Source organism: Aquarana catesbeiana, linkage group LG03 (genome assembly GCF_042186555.1).
Source record: "Aquarana catesbeiana isolate 2022-GZ linkage group LG03, ASM4218655v1, whole genome shotgun sequence".
Classification (NCBI taxonomy): Eukaryota; Metazoa; Chordata; class Amphibia; order Anura; family Ranidae; genus Aquarana; species Aquarana catesbeiana.
The window spans coordinates 343,528,632-343,551,553 of NC_133326.1; the positions used below are offsets into that span (position 1 = coordinate 343,528,632).

At 43.4% G+C, this 22,922-nt stretch overlaps 1 protein-coding gene across 1 annotated transcript in view; it reads right to left on the reverse strand.

The window, feature by feature from the left end:
* ABLIM3 (actin binding LIM protein family member 3) overlaps window positions 1-22,922 on the reverse strand; it is a 427,044-nt gene that overhangs the window by 201,217 nt on the left and 202,905 nt on the right. The window contains exon 2 of the mRNA XM_073620583.1: window positions 13,312-13,455. Within this exon, the coding sequence (XP_073476684.1) occupies window positions 13,312-13,455 (144 nt within the window). The remainder of the gene's footprint in view (window positions 1-13,311; window positions 13,456-22,922) is intronic.

Consider the following 22,922-nt stretch of genomic DNA (forward strand, 5'->3'; position numbering starts at 1 on the left):
TATTATCTATCCCATAGATTGTCCTCCTGAGGAAGCGGTAATACCGCGAAACTAGTCGAGAACCAGACCATTCTATACCCTGTAACTACAGATGTCCCTGGGGCATTCCCGAGCTCTGTTTTTGCAATTTTAACAAGTACAACATGTATTTTTCTTCTTTGTAATAAACCTTTTAATTATTAATTTTTATTGTTGTCTATCTGTACCGATATAGTCCAGTCTTTTCCGGGGTGGGGATATTGCAGGGCCAACATCAGCCACTGTCCCCTTGTTCCCACTCTTTTCTGTTTTTGCATATTAATTTGGATGATGGTACGTTTCTATAAACAATTGCTACTTTCTATTACATGAGGCTATACTCAAAATTTGTGCATATTCATTGGGTGGATAACACACCCCTTTTCTCTCTCCCCTGAGTGCCTCTAACTCTTAAATTTACTACCATTCATGTGTATCTATTTTCGATTACGTTGGCAGTTGCCCCTCCTACACGGTTCAGACACCTGGATACTCCCACTACGGATCAGGCAGACTTACAATCTCCATACAGCCACTCTTCTAGCCATCTTATTATATCAAGTTTAGACTTTAGGTGCACCTTACTATGCTTCATTAGTTGGGTATTCAGCTTCAACTCACTGCCTTTACCTAAGAGTATGTGTTTCATGGACCGGAAACTTTCGGCCCCAACTGCGATTATTTCTGTTATCCACTTTTATAATCCTCAGCTGATTTTTACCCATGATAAACCTCTTAATTAACCTTATCATATTGTTATACTATTGCATCATCTGTAACTATCCTTGTATAATTTTTGAGTACGACATTGTATGGTGATACCTGCCTCCTATGTCATTAGATCCCCAAATTTATCACCTCTGGGATACCTTTCACTTCCATTTGAATTCAATTAGCCTCCCTCCTGTGGGTTGCCATTACACTACTTCACCCTCATTATTCTTATACTCACTACATCACTTTACCCACAGTGCACTTGTTCCAAGTTCACTGTCCCATATTCTTCACTACCCCTTTCACCTCATCTATTCTTCCATCTGTTCTGCTTACCCACCTCCTATCATCCATAATGTGTCCGCAGTCCAGTGATCACCCCTGGCTACGGTTCCCCACCCTTATCACTTACCTATTACCTGTCCCTGTGCACTACCCCTTTCACCTTACATAATGGCCTCCGTTAATGGGTTCCCCTTGTAATCTTAGCCGTCTATGGAGTGTCAATTCCCTCTGTGTGTTTACCAAACACCGTAATTGTCATTGTGGCATTCACATTGCCACTCATACTTATTTTTACCCATAATTATTTACCTACTTATTATTTCCTTTATTATTGTTTAAATGTCAATTTTATTGTTCTGGCGATCCCTGGGTGCCTGGTGCGGTTCGTGGCTGCCTTTGCCTCCCTCAGCGGCGGACTTGTGTTTCCCCTGGCAGGGGATGACGTGTTTTGTTTATCCCCTGCTTGCTCTCGTCGAGCCCAGGGCTCTCCGCCCACGGGCTCGCCTTGAACGCGCTTGCGCAGTAGCGCTGGTCGCGCACCTGCGCAGTGCGGGGAAACTGACCCGGCGACGTCAGACGCCGCCAGATGGCGACGTCAGACGCCGCTGGACGGCGGCGTCGTGGGCGTCTCCGGGTTGGGGAGCTCACTTAATGGGCCCTCGGGCCTTTTGGCGTGAGCAGTGCGACTCTCCACACTGAAGACCTGCACACGTGGGGCTTGGATGGAAGGGACGCCTCCGCTGTCTTACCGGGGACAGTTTTTTGGGTACGTTTATCCTCAATTTTTACCTTGGATACTATCCTTTACCTCACGTTATCTACGATTGATACCGTCATACGGATACTATCCTGTATCTCATGTTATATGTGATACGTTTTCATTGACAGATTTCCATGTTACCCTGTGGGTATCCCCTCATATCGCTGGGCTCCCACAGCCATGTACCCCCTCTTATCCCCTTCTCGGTGGACACAGTAGGTGCTCTTGCTTCCTATGGGCCATTTGACCTCTACGTTATCAAGAAGCCTCTATGTGGCTTGGTACCATATCACCCCCTGGGCTAATAATCATGGTAAGTTACACCATATGCCTTAATACCACTAGCGAGGGTGTGGGTACTTTACCCCTCCCTTTTTCTCTCTTTTTTTTTTTTTTTTTCTTTGTTTCTGTGCCTCGCCTCTCCTACCCTTTTTCTCCCCTCCCCTGCTTCCCCCCCCCCCCCCTTTCCTCTTTCCTTACTCTCTCCATCTGTCCTTTCCTCCCCTACCTTTCCCACCTCCAGTCCCCCTTCCCGTCCTTCCCCCTCTAGCCTTTAGCCTCCCTCCCCACCCCTTGCCTTGCCCTTCCCCCTTCTTCTCCTTCCCTAACCCCCCCTTTTTTTCCCCCCCTCTCCCATCCCTTTCTTCCTCACCCCCTTTTCCCCTTCCCCCCCCCATCCCAATCATCCCTTCCCCTATTTTTCCTCCCCGATCTCTACCCCTCTCCTTTCTCCCTTCTTATTCCCTTCTTTTCTTTTTGCCCTTATTTATCTCCCTCCCCTATGCTAACGGCCAATCTTTTTTGCCCCTAACCACTGATATACTAGACCCCTTAATTGCTGTTTTCAGGGAATGCCGTACAATCCCCCTTGTCCGCCGCGGGGGTGTTTTGTTTGGGCAGCTGGGTGCCGCACACATTCACCTAAATATAGGGTAAGCCATTTTTGTATTTACCTCTTAGGTTATGTTGGTTTTTACATGCTGCATTACCATGTTTGTATTATGTTTGTATTATTCCTATTATCTATCCCATAGATTGGTCCTCCTGAGGAAGCGGTAATACCGCGAAACTAGTCGAGAACCAGACCATTCTATACCCTGTAACTACAGATGTCCCTGGGGCATTCCCGAGCCTCTGTTTTTGCAATTTTAACAAGTACAACATGTATTTTTCTTCTTTGTAATAAACCTTTTAATTATTAATTTTTATTGTTGTCTATCTGTACCGATATAGTCCAGTCTTTTCCGGGGTGGGGATATTGCTGGGCCAACATCAGCCACTGTCCCCTTGTTCCCACTCTTTTCTGTTTTTGCATATTAATTTGGATGATGGTACGTTTCTATAAACAATTGCTACTTTCTATTACATGAGGCTATACTCAAAATTTGTGCATTGTCTCTGCTCACTTGGTTCTTTCAAGTCATCTTGTTCACTGTCGGCACTGCAGAGGAACCTGACTGACCCCTAATAGTGCCCCTTTCTTTCCCAGTCTAATGCCGCGTACACACAGGCGGACTTTTCGTCGGACTGAACGCCGAAGGACTTTTCGACGGAGTTTCAATGATGCCTACACACGATCCCACCAATGTCCGATCGTTTTGAACGTGATGACGTACGACCGGACTAGAATAAGGAAGTTGATAGCCAATAGCCAATAGCTGCCCCTGCGTTGTTTTCGGTCCGTCGGACTAGCATACAGACGAACGTTTTTTTTTTCGATAGGAATCAAGATTTGAAACATGTTCTATTTCTAAGGTCCGTCAGATTTTTCGACAGAAAAGGTCCGATGAAGCCCACACACAATCGGAATGTCTGACGGATTTGTTCCGTTGGACCTTTTCTGCCAGAAAGTCCAGTCATGTGTGCACGGCATAAGTGTTCTTGTATAAAGTATTACAGGAACCCGATGTCAGATGTCACAGCATTGAGATCCAAAACCACTAATCTGTGCCCTACCTTCCTTTGCAGCATATCATTTTATTTGAGCCTAGGTACGAAGCTAAGAAAAAATTGTCTCATTTGCATCAATTCATTAAACATGCAGTTGACTCAGTTGAGGCGATCAAATACTTTCTGAATTATCCGTTGGCGGTCTAGACAAAGGGTAGGACCTCACTTTTTAGAAACATGAAAACAAAACATTTTTCTTTCAGGTGAGTAATGTAAAAAAAAAAAGCAAGAGCCTCTAGGGAGAACTGTAACATCAGCTTTTAAAATCTATAAAAGGAGTTAAAGGCATGTCTTTATGCTGGCTCCATAAAAGCCATGTTCTTCTCACTGGTCACAGCACTGAATAGCCTTGAAGATCAGATTTCTAAATGGCACTTCAGCATGGCCATTATTCTGAAGCTGTTCAACTCTTCTGTCTCTGATGGATGACACTGCATAATATTTATATAGCAATGAGGGTATGTTGCAGGCATTTCATTAGATGAACTCCAGCTACCAGGCATGGCTTTCCTTGTCTGTTGCATTAACTCTACCTGAGGCTTTAAAGCCCCGTACACACGATCGGATTTTCCGATGGGAAATGTGTAATGACAGGCTGTTGGTGGAAAATCTGACCGTATGTATGCTCCATCTGACATTTGTTGGTGTACTTTCCGCCAACAAATGTTGGCTAGCATGTCTTCAAATTTTCCGCCAACAAATGTCTGTTGTCGGATTTTCCGATCGTGTGTACACAAGTCCGTCGGACAAAAGTCCAAAGTACAAACACGCATGCTCAGAATCAAGGGAGAGCCAGAAGTGGTCGGTCTTGTAAACTAGCGCTCGTAATGCAGAATTAACATTTGTGACGTGGCAAATTATGAAATCTCCAAATGCATCGCATAATTCTCTTCTTCTTTAATGAATAATAATAATGAAGCTGCTTTGCTGGTGATACTGATGGAGTTATTGCAAACAAATTTTCAAAGGCTTTTTTTTTTCTAGTGATATCAAAAATAATATTTTTTTTTTTTTTATTTATTTGTGCAAGTTACCACAACACCATTATCCCGTAGTTTTAAGAACAAAGTATGTTGGTGTCCCTTGTTAATTTTAAATTGAATTTTTTTAAATGTAACTGCCTACTCCCAAACTGTCATTTAAAGTAAAACACATAGCCAAGTATTATTCTCCACAATTTGTTTATTGTGCTTTTAAAAAATAAAAAAAATAGACATGCTATCTGCCAATAGAACTTAACCAAAAAGTGCATTCTATGCATCCAAAAATATAGAAAATATACCAAATCAAATCATTATTCAACCAAAAAAATAATGTCAAAGCAATAACTCCAAGGTCAATAATAAATAACACGTTATCGCCTCCGATTCCACAACATGTCTGGTTGAGGAACGGACATTCAGAAACAAACTGAAAAGCGCTAAATGAAAAACACGAAAAGAAAAGCGCGAATCAACACTCACCAAACTTCTACTAACACGAAATTAGCAGAAGGAGCCCAAAGGGTGGCGCTAAAGAGCTGAAAAACCACGTAGTACGTCTAGTACGTCAGTACGTTGGTAATTGTTAGCCAACATTTGTGTGGCCGTGTGTATGCAAGACAAGTTTGAGCCAACACCCTTCGGACAAAATTCCACTGTTTTGTTGGCAGAAAGTCCGATCATGTGTACGAGGCATTACTGTGGAAAGAGAAGTGCATAAGTAGAACTCAAGCCAGATGTTTTTCTTTGTTTTGGATACTGTGGGGAAGGGTGAGAAACCTCTGCCGGGTTTTTAGCTCTGTCTGCGTCCCCATCGGTGATATATACTTATAATTCCTGTCCACAGAGATATATAAGGAAGTATTGGGGAAAATTTCCCGATATCTGGAAAAGCCCACTTTTGACCACTGTCACCAGAATAAGTGTTGCCCCTCAAAGACAGGAGGGGGGCAGTGTGACAAGAGGGGGCAGAATTACAGGATGGGGGCAGCGTCACATGAGGGGGCAGTGTCACAGGTAATGGGCAGCTGGACAGGAGAGGGGACGGTTACAGTAGGTGGGTAGCAGTACAGGAGGGGGGGCAGCAGGACCGGAAGGGAGGCAGTATGACAGGAGGGGGGGGGGGTCAGCAGGACAGGAGGGGGCAGCGTCACAAGAGGTGGGCAGCGTCACAGGAGGGGGGCATCGGGATGGGAGCGGGGCAGCAAGACAGGAGGGGGGCAGCTTCACAGTTAGGGGGCAGCGGGGGGAAAATCATTAGGGTCATGGAGTGGCCTAGCCAGGCTCCAGACCTTAATCCCATTGAAAATCTATGCAGGGAGCTGAAACTTCGAGTTGCCAAGCAACAGCCAAGAAACCTTAAGGATTTAGAGAAGACCTGTAAAAAAGAGAGTACCAAAATTCCTCCTGAGATGTGTGTAAACCTGGTCACTAACTACAAGAAACGTCTTACCTCTGTACTTGCCAACAAGGGTTTCTCCACCATAATTAATGCCCATGGTATTTATCCAAAAATCGAAGCAGTCAGATGAATTCCATTTTTAAATTTTCATCTGCTCCTAGAGCAATATCCTATTTTGGGAGGGCCATTTTCATAACCATCCCATCATAGTCAGAGGCATGATGGTGGTGGTGGAGGGATGGGATCAGTCAGAGGCAGAAGGATGGTGGTGGTGGTGAAGGGGGGGCGGTAATGGGATTAGTCAGAGGCAGCTGTGGTGGTGGAGGCATGGGATTAGTCAGAGGCAGAGGGATGGCGGTGGTGGAGGGATGGGATCAGTGACGCTGGCACTCACCTGCTCTCAGTGTCAGTTAATCCCCCTTCTCCCATGCTCAGCATGTCTCTGCCTCTCTGCTCCCTTCCAGTGCCTCCCGTGTTGCCTCTCCTGACGAGGGATCTCCTCACAGAGCTCCTGCCCCTTCACTCTACTGGCTGTCAGCTCATTAGCTAATTTTCTGCTCCAGTGTCCATTTGACTACATACTGCGCTGGGCGGCAGGCGGGGAAAGGGAGGGGGCTTTATCCACCAGGCTATGCCTCTTGCTGTGTTTCTCCAGGAGAGGCAGGTTGAAGCGCCGGGATGATGTCATCAGCGCACGATTCAACCTATTCTCTGCATTGATGCAGAATTGTGAATGGCTGAATCGCGATGCAATGATTATTTTCAAAACTCCTAATGCCTAGCATGGTCATTCTGAAATAGCAAAGCAGGTAGACTGGCAGGATCACCAGTTATTTCACACAAAGAAAGATATACAAAGAGAACAGGATACTATTTAATACAAGTACATGGTACAGCAGCCACATATCAGGAATGTGAAATGTTTGCGTAGCATACACTTTAAGAATAAATAAATAAAAATGACTCATATGTCTCTCACACACCATCCACATTGTCAATCTAATGCCCCGTACACACGAAAAAGTCCGATGGGAGCTTTTCATTGTATATTCCGACCGTGTCTATGCCCCATCGGACTTTTTACGTCGAAAATTCAGACGGACTTAGATAGAGAACATGTTCTATATTTTTCCAAAAATGATGCATGCTCTGAAGCAAGTATGAGACGTCGTACGTGTTGTTCCGTCGCACGTGTTGTACGTCACTGCGTTCTTGACGGTTGGAATTTGGTGTGACCGTGTGTATGCAAGACAGCTTGCGCAAAATTCCGTCGGAAAAACCTTCAGAGTTTATTCCGACAGCAAAACCCGTCGTGTGTACAGGGCATTACACATTCCATCAGAATCCATCCTTTATCCCTTCTTCTTAGTCCATTTATCTCCGTTTTCACTATCTTTCCCATCTATTATATTACCTTCAATTTTCTATTTCCTTTCATCCTGCTTTATCCTGCCCTCTGCTTCTTTATCTTAACCATAATGCTATTACCCTAATCCTACCAAAGGGAAATTCATCCATACATGACATAGCCGACAAGCTGTTACTAGGAAGTATGAATAGGAAAAACGAAATAACAACAGAACTGCAACACTAATGTGCACTATATGATCGAATAACCTACATGGAAGGTAAACTCAGAATGGCGATACTGCTTAATAATAGCCAAGGAAAAACACTGTAGTATGTTAACACACATTGTATCATAGTGCATTCATTAACAAATAATGAATAGATACATTTTATTTTTATATTTGATTTCAATGTGGATAGAGGTAACACATTTTGGACATTCTCTCAATGTTATCCTTTTCTATTGAAATTTGGCAGTCAACAGTAAACTGTCTATTTAGTCACATTCATAGCAAAAACAGGAGAGATCTGAAGCTGCCAAAAAGATGATGGGTATGTTAAATTTATGACTCTATAAATGTTCGGTTCATATGGCACATGGCTGGGCTGCAGCCATCTTCATAGCACTAATATTGGTGTCATTTCAAGGCTACGCTGTGGCTGACAGTTTTCTAATTCTCCCTCCAGGCCGACATCTGTTTGCATGCTTTGGTGGGAATTCTAGGAAATTAAACTATAGTACGAACAGCAGAGCTCACTAGCTGCAACCAGGGCTCATTCACATTACATGTGGTGTCATGTATCTCCTTGCATTGTCCAGCTTAGGCAATATTTTTGTAAAAGAGAAAATCCATAGTTCATACCAGTGCACTATGTTGGAGGGCACTGGAGAAATTCTGCATGCTGCATTTAGATTGTGTTCACCGCAGACTGTCATTTAAGTGAATTAAAACAGACTCTTTAAAAAATGCCGTGCAACATTTCTAACAGACAAGTTAATAATGTATGCTAGTGCAAACCAATCCTTTATTATAAATGTAGCACCCTCTACCAATAGGTAGGTGCTAGTAATAGGAATTTACTAGGAACTGTAAGCACAGGCAAATTTAGGCAGGCCTATGCTGCAAGCTAGGCCTGTCTGTTTTGATCTGGGGGCTGGGAGTGGTCAGAATAGCAGTGGGAGTGATCACCTGTGCTCTGGTTCTGAGGCGCCTCCCCTGCTTCCAGGGAGAATGTTCTGGAGGAGGGGCAGGGCCTGGAACTGGAGTGGCAGGCAGCTCATGTGGGAGCCCTGACCAATCCCCATCTGGTATTGGCAGGGGGGGCCTCCTATATAAGCTGAGGTACAATGCCACTGGGGTGAGATGGCAGCTGAGTGAAGTAAGGAATGGAATACCAGACAGCAGCAGGAGGGCACCCCCATCTGGGGGGGGGTGTGCCAATCGCAGAAGGAGGCCCTGGGAGAGCTGTGAAGGAACTTTGCCTCTACACATTCATTGGCATTGTCTTTGTCATCGCACAGTCATTGATAAAGAACTCCTGGAGCAGAAGGGCGTGTGAAGCTGTCGGAGCGTATGGTCCGGTCAAGTTCCTCATCAAGGACTCAAGGCAGTCAAAGGTCGGTGAGTTTTACCACAGTGGAGGGCTGGATGTGCCAGGAAGTCTGTGATGGAACTTTGCTTCTACACGGTCATTAGGAAAGTCTTCATCATTTACACGGTGAATGATGGGGAGTACTGGATCAGAGGAGAGACTGTGGGGATCCGTGTCAAATCGATGTGACCTGAGGGCACAGGATTTGCAAGTTGGGCTGGCTGGGAACACTAGTCCACCATCCATGAGAAAGCTTTTAAACTACCAGGCCTCCGGGGAGAGGTACTGGTAGCAGCGAGCAACCAGAGCCTGCTTAAGGGCTCATTCAGAGTGGGTCCTTCTTGCCCAAAGAAGAAGATGTGATATTACTTCAGTTCAGGATAAGTTTGTGCAGGAGGGGAACTAGAGGAGAAGCTTTGTGCAGGAGGAAAGAAGTTTCTGGGAACATCATTTCTACACGGTCAGAAGTGATGTCCTCATTCTCTACACGGTATTGAATGGGGAATTCTTGGAAGCAAATAGTCTGCGGGAGTAGAGCAGAGAAGGAGCAACAGTCTGCATGAAGATGCAGGAGGAGAAACATAAGTTATAGATGCACATCATACCTTCTGGCTCTAAATATGTGCTAGTGTGTATAATCTCTAAAATATGATGGCAATTGAAACATCCTATGGGCATCCCATATGCCCCTTTCCCCAACAAAATCGTACCACCCAATAAAACAAAACAAAACCAGCAAAAGACTGTTCATTATCTCTGCAAGTTATGTATGGAGTCTGGCAGCAGGGTGAATTGGTGGATTGTCTGTTACTAGTGGCAACTACACCGCTACATAGACAAATAGCAGTGTGTGTTTTTTACCAGTCAGTAATCAAAACTATCAGGGCTCTTTCACACGTTACCAAACTGATATATACTGTACATTAACACTTGTGTGTTAATGTGCATTTCTTTATACTTTAACTTGCCTTGCATTAAGGCAGCTCATTTCTTATGAATGGAATGCCAAAGAACCATATTGGATGAAAAATGCACAGTATGTGCATTGTGGTGCACTGTGAACACTCTACTGTACAGTGCATTAGGGTGCCAGTCACAATGATTGACACAGCAATACCCTATAGGGGTTGATTTATTAAAGGCAAACAGACGTGCACTTTGCAATTGCAGTTGCTCCATAGTTTAGTAAGTGAGATGAAGCTTCACTTTGCAAAGAATCACTTGCAAGGAAACAAAAAAACAGCATTTTTGCTAGCACATGATTGGATGATAGAAGTCAGCAGAACTTCCACCCATATACTAAGGTCTGCAGCAACTGCACTTGCAAAGTGTACAGCCTATTTGCATTTAGCAAATCAACCCCATAGAGCAGGTGCATTGTGGGAGCACACCGTATCATGCATGTTTTACCATCAGTGTTGCCAACCGTCAGTATTTTTACTGGCAACTGGTAAAAGACGGGTACTTTTGTCCTGCCAGTAAATGCCAGTGACAGGAAAAGGTTGCCAGTCAAAAATATGTCTGTGACTCTTGGCTCAGAACTGCCCATGCACAGTTCTGGTCTGGAGCCGACGGAGACTACCAGTCTGCCTGCTACAGTGTGCTCAGGCGGCACTGGTGGGGGGGCAGGTCTGGCAGAGGTAGTACCTGAGCGTGTCATGTGATGTCATGGTGCAAGGGAGCTGAACGGAGTGGCTGGAGCCTCATGTGTAGGACGGAAGCAAGGCAAGCTGGGAGCGGGACTGTCAGTGCTGTTTGGACTGGAGTGGACTGAAGGGAACACCGGAGAGAGGCTCAGGAGGAAACATGTCGTGTCATCCTCTGTGCTGCTGCACACTGCTGTCAGTGTCACTGTGAGGCTGCATTCACTACTGAGAAGAGCGACTTTTAAGCGTTTTTATTTGAGAGTTTTGGAGCATTTATAGAAGTGTATTACAAATGTTTCGCAAGCTTATTACAAGCCTTTCACAGTTTCAGGTGTTTTTGTTAAGCTAGTAGAAAACACTAGGGAAGGAGAGGTGGAGGAGATTAGAGATGGAGAGCTGCTGTTTAAACAGAAAACACGTGATAAAATGCACAGAAAACGCTCATGTCACACATTTTCAGGCATTCCCATTGAAGTCTATGGGGCCCAATCTGCCCCAATCTGCCAAAAAAGAAGCTCATGTATTGTTTTGAGCTACAGGTGTTTTACTTCAGGCGACAGAATGCTCAGATGTGAACAGGGCCATTGAAATAAATAGGATTTGGCTCGCGTTTTAGGGTTTTAGAGCTTCAAGCAGAAAATCGCTCAAGTGTGAATAGGGCCTGAGAGTCAATTTTATGTGTGTGTGCCTGTCCTTTCCAATTTGTTGCTGTCCTGAGTCCTGTCCCTGAGCTACTTACTTACTATATCAAAAGTAAAATAAGAAATGTTATTTGCCTTAATATCTATCTTAAAATGATATTAAAGTCTCGTTTTTTTTAAATTAAAAGTAACAAACATGTTATACTTACCTGCTCTGTGCAGCGGTTTTGCACAGAGCAGCTCGGATCCTCCCTCTTCGGTGCTCCTGGCCCCTCCTGTTGAGGGCCCCCACATCAAGCAGCTTGCTATGGGGGCACCCAAGCCGAGCCACAGCTCCCTGTGTCCATTCAGACACCGAACCGCAACCCAGCCCCACCCCCTTTCTCTCCTCATAGGCTGACTGACTTTGATTGACAGTGCCAATGGTGCCGAAGGAGGAGGGGAGTCTTGGGCAGCCGAGACAACAACAACCTACAACATAACTGGATCTAGATCAGTAGCCCTTGCAGGAGGATACAAGTGTGCCTGTAGGACATCGCAACTCACAGCTTTAGTGACAGCCTCCGCAGCACACGGTGGAATAAATGGCTGTCTCGGTAACTGGAGCTCCTAGGGGCAGACGATGAGCATGATGGGTGTTGCTTCTGTTCCCGGACCCTGCTGAAACTCGGCAGGGCAGGTCATCGCCAGCGGAGGGGAGTCGCCGGGAGGAGGATAATCCTGCTCGCCTGAAGAGGCTGCACCCAGGCAGATGGCAATACTGCGGAGGCTGTCACTAAAGCTGTGAGATGTGGTGACATACAGCCACACGTTCATCCTCCTGCAAGGGCTACTGATATAGTGTTAATGGCAATAGACCAACGACTATTTCTTCTAATCTTTTACCTGCTTTGTTTATGTACCGAAACAGCACTTCCCTTGTTGGACATATCTTGCTGTTTTCTCACTTGGTCATATAAGATTGGGAGCAGCGGCTGGGAATTAACCTTTTACATGCACTAGGTCCTTTGGACACATCCATGCGCCTGGCTTTTTTGCTTTTTCTCTTGCCTTTACAATCACTTTAAATTACATTGCTAATTGCATATTGTACTTGTTTATAGCCTAAATACTGAAATTGGCAATTAAAAACTGTCATTTTGTAACTTTTGGAAATGCCAGTAAAAACATGGCTGTGCCAGTAAATTTTTGTGTGCACCTTACTTATAGCATATCGGGGGGGGGGGGGGCTGTTATAGTGATGGGTCAAACGAATGGGGCCCCTAGGGCACTTAAGAAGACTTTTTCAAAGGTTGACTGTAGGCACTGCAAGGTGATTGTGAGTTGGTTCTGTAGTCAATTTATATTTTTAATATGTTACTATTAATTATCCGAAAACACCCTCTAAAATCTGCAACCAGCTTTAGAAGGGACTAATGACTAGTTCATACTGATAAATGGAGGTCATCTCTATTCCTTCTGAATCAATAAAGTTAGTTACTGGAGGTGCCATTTATACACCAGAACTATAGTAGAAATTGAAAAAAAAAAACATTTCTAGGCTTAACCATACAGTTAAGTGGTAGTAAACCCTCTGCTTCCCCCACCCCACTCACTCTGGATGCTACCTGTTTGAGTGCAACATTTAGAGGTCTACTGGTATTGAGCCATTATACTCCACATCGTAAGTCCCCACCATGGCCTACATTCTACAGCCAATTCTTTAAATGCAGCCTGTGGTGTGGAGCCTCACCAAATTCTCTCTGCTTAGCACAGCAGAGACCGCTTCATGGTTAGAGGAGAACAAGCCATGTGTTTTTAGCTGGTTAAATGACCAGGCTCTACTCCACGCTTATTTTCCCTAAACAACTTTCATTCATTTGCAGAGTGGCCATACTACTGTTTTTTTATTACTATGAATTGAAATTAAACATACACAACATCATCAACAGTATGTTTGAAATGGACACACAAATATATGGGTGAGTGGTACCTTGACAAGTAAAGCAGCGGATGTGGAAGTGGTTGGTTTGCACCCTCACTACTTCTCCTTTACACGTCTCTCCACATCGGTAGCACTGGATGGGACCCGCATTTCCCGATGAACTATATGAGTTGTGTTGTTGGTAGGGCACTGCTGGAAACAATAAAAAATTATTAAACAGTTGTAATAAAGTATGAGGGGGTCTTCAAAAAGTTTCTGGATTTTTATATTTTCATTGGAAATGGTGAAGACGGGAGGCGTAGTAATTGGTCGTGTCTGAGAGTGCCATATGACCGGTCTGTCTGGCAAGCCAGCTAACCTTGTAGTTTAGTAGAAGAGTTGTCATGCTGTGGTGAAGATGGCTGCAAAACTTATAAATTACACCAAAGAGGAAACAGTGTTCTGTCATATGCTTTTTGTGGGCAAAAAGTGTGCCGGGGGCACAAATTCATCTCCACATATGTGCTCAGTGTGGGGATAAAGTTCTCTCTCGTAGAACTGTTTATGAGTGGGAGGATATGGAGCACTCAGCTTATAGTCTGGGTTTAGCACCATCTGATTTCCACCTTTTTGGGGAAGAAGATTTTCATGTGATGATGATGTGAAAGCAGCGGTGCATTAGCGGCTACGCATTCAACCAAAAACATTTTTTGCTGATGGCATTAAAAAGTTGGTATGACGCTGGTAAAAATGCATCACAAAGGAAGGTGACTATGTAGAAAAGTGATATAATTTGTGTTTGAAATTCTTAATAAATAGAATTTAAAAAAGTGTGGAAACTTTTTGAAGACCCCTCGTACAACATGTTAAAAATAAGATAATAAAAATATCTACTATACAATTGTTTCACATTTGATTTGTAAGACTGTGGTATGTATTTGAGAAATTTTTGAAATAAAAAAAAAAATTATAATCAAAAAAGCATGTCAATACCCAGATAGCAAGGATACCTTGCCACAAATTTGTAGCAGTGTTGAATTGTAAGTCTATTAACTTGCTGCACATTTTCACTGGAAAGTTGTATACTTGCAGAGCACTTGAAGCACAATTTCTAGTTGACACTTTACCAATTTGTAGCAAATTTGCATGGCAAGTCTTTAGAAAGAGCAAAGTTGCAGTGGTGAGTCTACAGCTAGAGCTCTGCAAGTCTACAGCACGAGAATTCAACCACAGTGACCCCTGTGGTGGGATGACTATTGCACAATATAACTGAACCAGAACTTTCAGCAGACTTGCAGAATGTTTGCAAAGAAAGTTCATCTGGAGTCATTCAATGCAGACTTGCTGCAATTGTGCAACAAATTTGTGAAGCCTGGCAAGCCTAGCAATAACTTAGCAAGTCATTTTCAAATTTGCAGCACAATTGCTTGCTATCTGGGCAACCTCATAGCTTTCTCTAGCATTACGATAAGCTGGTTATACAATGACTGAAATTCCCTGCTGGACCGGCTGAATTCCAATCAGTGTGTAGGCCTCCCTGCTCCACAAAAGCAAATTGTTTGACCTCTTCTCATTGGCCGAATGCACATATGCGACCTCTCAGTGCGTGGGCCTTCATGCCGAACGGCAGCATATATTCGACCTTGTGTAAACCACCTACTGTGCTGAGAGCGTGCTCCCTGCTCTCCGCACAATAAGTGGTTTACTGGCGGTTACCGGAAAGCTACAGATCCATACTAGCGATCAGGAGCTTTCTGGTGATGTGACCACTGTGACAGTCAATCACAGCGGTCACACGAAGCGAATGCCTGTCACCGCCTTACGGCGTTTAGAACCCATAAAGGCCCAAGCGGCAGCCAGCGGGAATGGGCTAATCAACTTCAACAACCGACATGTTGGAAATTTTTCCATCGATCAGCAGTTGCAGCCAATGAGCTACATCCCCTGATTACTGTATTCTGACAGGAGCAGGTGCCGCTGTCAGAACACTATGGGGTTGTTTTACTAAAGGGAAATCCACTCTGCACTGCAAGCGCACTGCAAGTGCACTTGAAAGTGCACTTGTAAGTGTAGTCGTTGTAGATCGCTGTAGATCTGAGGGGAAGCTCTGCTGATTTTATCATCCAATTATGTGCAAGCAAAAATGCTGTTTTTTATTTTCCTTGCATATCGCCCTCAGATCTACAGGGACTGCACTTGAAAGTACACTTTCAGTGTACTTGTAGTGCAAAGTGGATTTGCCTTTCGTAAATAACCCCCAATGTCCCAGAGGGGAAGATTCCTCCATCCACCCCATATGTGCAGTACCCGCTGGCTGAACAAAAAAAATAAATAAATAAATAACTGTGCACGGTCAATTATTGTACTAAAACAGGCTCAAATTTATGTCCTAAGTCAGTTTTAGTTATTTTGGTTGATTTTTACAGCTTATGGGGGTTATTTACGAAAGGCAAATCCACTTTGCACTTCAAGTGCACTTGGAAGTGCAGTCGCTCTAAATCTAAGGGGTAGATCTGAAATGAGTGGAAGCTCTGCTGATTTTATCATCCAATCATGCGCAAGCTAAAATGTTGTTTTTTTTTTTTTTTTCCTTGCATGTCCCCCTCAGATCTACAGCGACTTTGCTTCCAAGTGCACTTGCAGTGCAAAGTGGAATTTCCTTTATTAAATAACCCCCTGTGTCATGCACAGGAATGCTATCTTCTGAATGGTTAATAAAAGTAACATCTTTCTTTTCCTTAGCTCAAGTAAACCAACTGCTTGTCTTTCGCTACACAAAACCCTATTCAGTGCTCATTGTCTCTAGAATTGCTGCAACCTTCTGGATGAAATATCTAATATTAACAATTGTATTCGATTACATAATGCACACCACAATGTCACGGTCTTGTTCCAAAATACACACGATACTGAGCTCATGTTCAAAAACATACAGTACAATGCAAAGTTTATAATCTGATCTACACTGCACAATAGAGAACACGTGTTCCAATATACAAAGCACAATGAGAAGCCTATATTTGTGTATACACAGCACAATACTCTAATTTGACAATGTAATTACTTTTTCTAATGTGGTGATGTCACATTACTTACGGTTCATATAAGTAGTTAAAACCACATAACAAAACAGTCAGTAGCTCAAGAAATTTAGACAGTTGAAGGTATATACTAATCTCAGTATTTCCTATTTTAAAAATGGCTTGATCCGGCCTCCTGCTGCTTCTTAAACTGTTTCTAAACTCACAACAGTAAAATCAGTCTGTATATGCAGTAAATCATGCTTGTTATACTCACTGTGGAACCTAAGGGGACATTGTGTAAAAAGGCTGTTTGATTCTGTCTACTCTGATCCTCCCCTTCTTTTACTGTCCCCAACCCATCTCCTGATGGAACAGAGCCTTGGGGGCACTCTGCACATGCTCAGTTTGGTGTGTATTGCTAGAGAGGTTTTTTTCTTTTCTTGGGAGGGTGCATGTGATCAGCACAGGGCCAACCACTATTATTCAGACAGAGGTTCAGGGGTCATGCAGCCTCATAGGACAGTCAGAGGAGAATGAAAACTCCTTCTACAAGCTTTAACCAGTGCTCAGCCAAACATGGATAGAAGTCACAAGACTGCTATACACTGCTGATGAGAAAAGGTATTTATCAGTTTATTTTTACTAAAATAATTGCATTTCCATTTTCTGGGTCCGGTGCGTCCCCTGTTTACTGTTTCAGGTCTGATTTTGGTCAGAATTTTTGGCTGAATTTGGACCTGAAATGGACCAGAAGGAGCACAGGGTTCCTGTGCAATTCGCTACGGAGCCGATCCATGGATGTGTGAACCGGCTCCATAGAAAGCCCGTCACAATCCCCTGACATGTGAATTGGATGCGGAGAAACTTGCATCCAATTCGCAATAGTGTGAACCCAGCTTGAGTCCCTTAAGCAGCTGAGAACAGAAGTTTGTGATCACTTATAGAAAAAGAAAAAAGGTATTTATAATATAAATGTTTAAATATTTCAATTAGGCTCCATTCATACTTGTGCAACTTGTCATGCGACTTTGGACACAAAGTCGCATGACAAGTTGCAGCCCATGTATTTCAATGGAAGCCGTTCAAATCTATTCGACCAAAAAGTTGCATCCAAGTCGCATTGTAAAGTCTCAATGGGAATCGCACGGCTTTGGAGTCACACAAGTATGAATGGAGCCTTAATGACTGTGAGGTTGATTTACTAAAGTTTGAGTGCGCAAAATCTGGTGTAGCGGTGCATGGCAGCCAATCAGCTTCTAACTTCAGCTTATTCAATTAAGCTATGATCTCTCCATAAAGAGAACTTGTCACAGCCCATGCTATTACAAGGGATGTTGTTCATCCCTTGTAATAGGAATAAAGTTGATAAAAAAAAGGTACAGTGTTAAAAAAAATGTTAAATAAAAAAATGAAAAAAACATTTATTTTAAGTGCCCCCGTTCCCCCATGCTCATGTGCAAATGCCACGAACGTCGAACGCCAAAACTGTCAGAACGAGAGCAATAATTTTTGCACCAGACCTATTGTGTAACTCTAAACTGTTAACTTCTAAAGGCTTTGAGGCTGGGTTCACATACATGTGAATTGGATGCGGGTTTTCAGGTGAGTGTGAACGGATCTCAATGGAACCGGTTCACACAGATTCGGGGCAGCCGCGGACCGGATTGCAATAAGGTCCTGCGCATGCGTGGGTCCAGTTCAGGTGCCAATTCAAACAAAAATTCGGACCTGAATTGCACCTGAATCGGTGAATGGGAATGCACCGGACCCCAGGCATGAACCCGCGGCCACACATATGTGAACCCGGCCTAAAAGCGTTGTCTATTGATTTTTGGGTACCATAATTTGGCGCCGTTCCACAGGCGGACCCAACTTAAAAGCATCACGTTTACTCGTGTAACTTTAGATTTTACCAAACAATTGGGTACTATGTTGTGTTTTTCTGCATTAAAATTCATTAAAGTGTATTTTTTTCCAAAACAATTTGCGTTTGAAAAACCGCTGCGCAAATATTGTGCGACATAAAAATATGCAACGTCCACCATTTTATTCTTTAGGGCCTCTGCTAAAAATATATATAATGTTTGGGGGTTCATTTTCTAGCAAAAAAAAAAAAAAAAAAACGCGTTTTTTTACATGTAGGAGAGGAATGCCAGAATTGGTCCGGACTGGAAGTGGTTAAACAAAACGGCACTTGTTTATGATACACAGGGCTTTAGCAAACTAAATGTCAATGTGTTGTATCACTAGAGAATGGTAATGTCTTTGGATAGGATGGCATGAAAATAATTGGAAAGCTTTGAGAATGTTGGTAATAAATACACTTTTGTCTGTATCTGGATACCTGGAAAGCGCTCTAATTTTACAATAATCACCTGTCCATTTCAGAGCCTAAAATCTATGGAACAATAGCAGATAGCTGGTAAAGATCAGCCCAGAAAAATAGCTCCAGGTCCAACATCACATTCCAGGGTATAGATTGCTGTGACAGCCAAGCAAACTGGAGTTCACTAAGAGGTTTGGATGTCTTAATTTGAGCATTGTGATCTCAGGGCATGTGCTGGGTGAAAGCAGCCTATTCATGCTCATGATCACGTTGGTTGACATCCAAACTTTTCACCAGGATTACATCTAGATAACCTTTTCAGACACTGCACAGACTTGCTCTGGCGCTCCTGGCTTTTCATCCATAGATACGCTGTCCTGACCTGCTATTCCCTTAAGGGCCATAACAGCAGATGATGAAGGTTATTCCTTCACCCTTTCCTCTCCTTATCACAACCTGTCAGCACTCGCCTGCAAATTCCTACAAGAGCAATCATATAAATGGAAGGAAAAATGTGTAATATTCCTTTGTGGAAAAATGTTTGGGGATGGTAACCCTTTTTTTTAACTGAATCTATTGTGACCAACTATGACAGTTTATATGATGACCTTGTACACAAATTTAAATGACTGTGGGTTCACATAATAAATATTGAGGTTGATTTACTTAAAGTGGTTGTAAACCTCAGACATGAACTATGAACAAAGCATATCCCTCTATAATATTTACTTGTCTCAATGCAGAGCACTAAGGGGGAGCTTGCAAAATCTGGTGCAACTCTGTATAGAAACCAATCAGCGTCCATGTTTTAGCCTACATTCACTAGGGGTACTGAATATAATCAGCGCATCGATGCATCGCGATTCGGCCTTGCTCAATTCTGCATTGTTGCAGAGAGCAGCTGAATCACGATGTGCGTTGACGTCATCGTGGCTCGCCCCCTTGTCACATTCATCATAATGGCCATGAGGAGCCATGCTGTGCGCACATGTTGGCAGGGACATGAAAGGCCGGGGCCAGAGCTGAAGGGCGGATTGGCCTGTCAATGCTGGCGCTGCAACTGATGAGAGTGGCGGCGATGGTGGCGGCCGGGGCTTGTGGAGCATGGAGCTCCAGGGAGGAGAGCAGAGCCAATGGCCCGGGAAGTGTTCAGGGTGGCTGCGGCTTTCCCAGCCAGAGGTATGACAGTGGAGGATGGCCAGAGGAGAGCCGGGTAGAGCGGCAGAGGCAGGTCAGGGGGCTAATCGTAATCGAATCGTGAGACCACTGAAGATGCGCACCATTAACATTCACATTGGAGGCAGGTTTGAAATCATGCAAGTTCAGTCAAACCCACCTCCAATGTGAACGATTTCAAACCATGAACAATTTCAAACCCGCATTTCATTGCGAGTTTGGGGGCGATTTGACAGACATCTGTGCGAGTTTGTGCACAGATGTCTATTAAAATCGCCCCAAAGTCACCAAAAGTAGTGCAGGAACTACTTTTGGTAATTGGTGAGACACCGCAAAATCTGTGTCGATTCTGACAGTGCTGTTGCCGGCAATAAGCTCTGATTTGGCATGTGATTTGACATGTCAAATCGCATGTCAAATTGACCCAGTGTGTACGTAGGCTTATTGTCAAAGCTTAATTGAACAAGCTGAAGTTAAAAGCTGATTGGCTACCATGCGCAGCTTCACCACATTCTGAGTGCAGCAGTTTTAGTAAATCCCCCCTAATGCCCTGTACACACAATCCAAAAATCGTATGAAAGATACCACTTTCGAATCGATCGTACGATAATCGGATCGATAGTACACAGCTTTGGAGAGCCAATCACGACGGTTCATCCAATATCCGATTGAACAAGCACGGAAATGTTTCTCGTATGAGACCAGATCGTATGATTTTCGTTTAATCAGTTGTTGTCTGAAAATACAATATAAACACACTACAGTACAACACTTTACATCACTTTTGAATTTTTATTCTGTCATACGAGAATTTTCCTTACTTTAGTAACCTACTTAAATTCTACTTGCGATTAGCAAGCGAAAATAGTCGGATGATCTGTTGTCTGATTTTCGGATGGTGTGTACGGGGCATAAGGCTCCATTCACACCTATGCAGTTTGCTTTTGAGCATTTCCGCAGTGTTTTTTTGCAGTTTTTTATTCCGATTTTACAGTGATTCGCGTTTTTTATGCTTTTTTGGGGCAAATTTGTTGATAAATAAAGGCAAATTGCAGCAACATCAACATAAAAACACACTATATGCTTTCCTGCAGCATCTCCATTGAAATCTATTGAACCAAAAAGCAAAAAAAGCTCCATTTTGCATTTAAGAAAGTCCCTGACCCTTTGGAAAAACGCAGAGGCACAAAAATTCATTGATGTGAATGTGTTCAATAGGAAGCCATGTTAAAAATAATGTCCTGCGTTTCTACAAAAAGCATGTAAAAATGCAATATGCGTGATTGGAGCCTAAGCCTGGCCACCCATTATACAATTTTCTTGTAAATCTTCCTTTAGATTCACCAAAACCATATAATATGAGGTCAAACCTATACACTTTCAATTTGTATGCAATCAGGCAGTCCCTTGCACTACATAATTGAAGGTAAATCTAAATGAAATTGAATAAGAAAATTGTATAATGTATGGCCAGCTTAAGTGTCATTTCTGTCTGCTGTCTTGTTCCTCTGCTATCAGCAAGAGTCACTTATGACAAGTTCACCTGACACCAAGAGAAAAAAAGGTGACAGGGGAGGGTGCTCCAGCACATGGGCTGGGATTGACAGCTTCAGCTATGTTCCTGTGTGCAGTAGGGTGTGTCTCTTCTCTCAAATCAGATCTCAGAGCACTCCTCGCTGATCTCTGTAGCGTGCAATTTCAGCTTCCTGTCCCCTGTTTTTTGACAGCTCAGAAAAGCTGTACAAATTCTGGACTTTGAATGGATGTAGAGAAGAGAAGACAGCAGATAAACAAGTACAACTTATGTAGGAGGATTTGTTTCATCTCTGTGTATCACCTAAGGCCAGTCACTTCACTGGGTAAATGGAAGGGTTTACAACCATGTTAAGGAGTGGAAGCTGTTCACTTTGCAAGTTTAATGGTAGTAAACTAGGTGAAGCAGCGTTCACTTTGAATACCCTATGTTCTTATGGTTGCAGGTACCCTGACGTCATCAGGTCTAATGCAGAGCCTATAGCATTGGACATGGGGATGTCGAGGGACTGTCCACTGCCGGTGCAAAGGAAATGAAAACAGGATTTTTGCCAGTACATGAGCAGTTGATTGACATAAGCACAGCTTCAACTTATTTACTAAGGTTAGTTTTTCTCCAGGAAAAAGAGAAATGCTCCCCTGCAGTGGGGCTACCCCCACCCTCCATAGGCTAGGTCTAAGGTGCTACAAAAAAACACTTTTACTTACCTGATCCTCTGCTCCCCCCAGTAGCCGAAACTCTTTTGTACTTTCCTCTGCTACAGCATTGGACTGTCCCTCCCGATCTATGGGCTCTGCATTGGATGTCAGAGGACTGTGAATGCAGGAGCGTAGAGGAGAAGAGGCTGCAGGGATTGGTCTTACACCATGGAGGGAGCCTGCAGGAGCCTGGCCACACATCAGTAGATTTTCGAACTAACTTTCATACTGAAATTGCCAGCACATTTAATGACTTAATAAATGTCGTTTGAAAGTACTCCAAAAGCAAATTCGATTTTGGAATGAATGGAATTACTTGAATGAAAACCACATTCATTGTTGGAAATTTGTCAGCTGGAGAAAAAAAATCCATCCTGCTCCTTCTATTTTGTTGTCACTGTGGCCAAAAACGAACACTAGCGATGGAGAATTGAATGAACTAGACGGACATATCCTCGCTATTTACCCTCTTCTCCTATTTTCTTTCTTTTTATTTTATTTGCTTTCACTATCTCTTTACACTGGTGCAATTTTGGTCCTCTAGTCAGACCTTTATTTACGATTTAAGGTTTCTGTCTAGGTTCCATATGTGACAAGTTACCTTAAAGGATATGATGCTGATCCCAATGCATTTTGATGATCTTATGATAAATGTACAAAGCCTATTTGTTGTGGCTCCTATATTTGTTATAGTTTGTTTTGCACTACTATAGTTATCACCTGCCCGGGTGGTAGGGTGGGCGGGTATAGTCCTGCTTGACCCCTCTGCCGGGACTACGATCAGGGCTGCTGGTAGAAATCACGGGGCCCCGTACAGCCTATCTGGCAGACCCCCCCCCCCACCCCCCGAATATATCAAGACAATATTTTCACTAAAAATACACTATAATAATTATAAGCGGACACAAACATAATAGAGAACC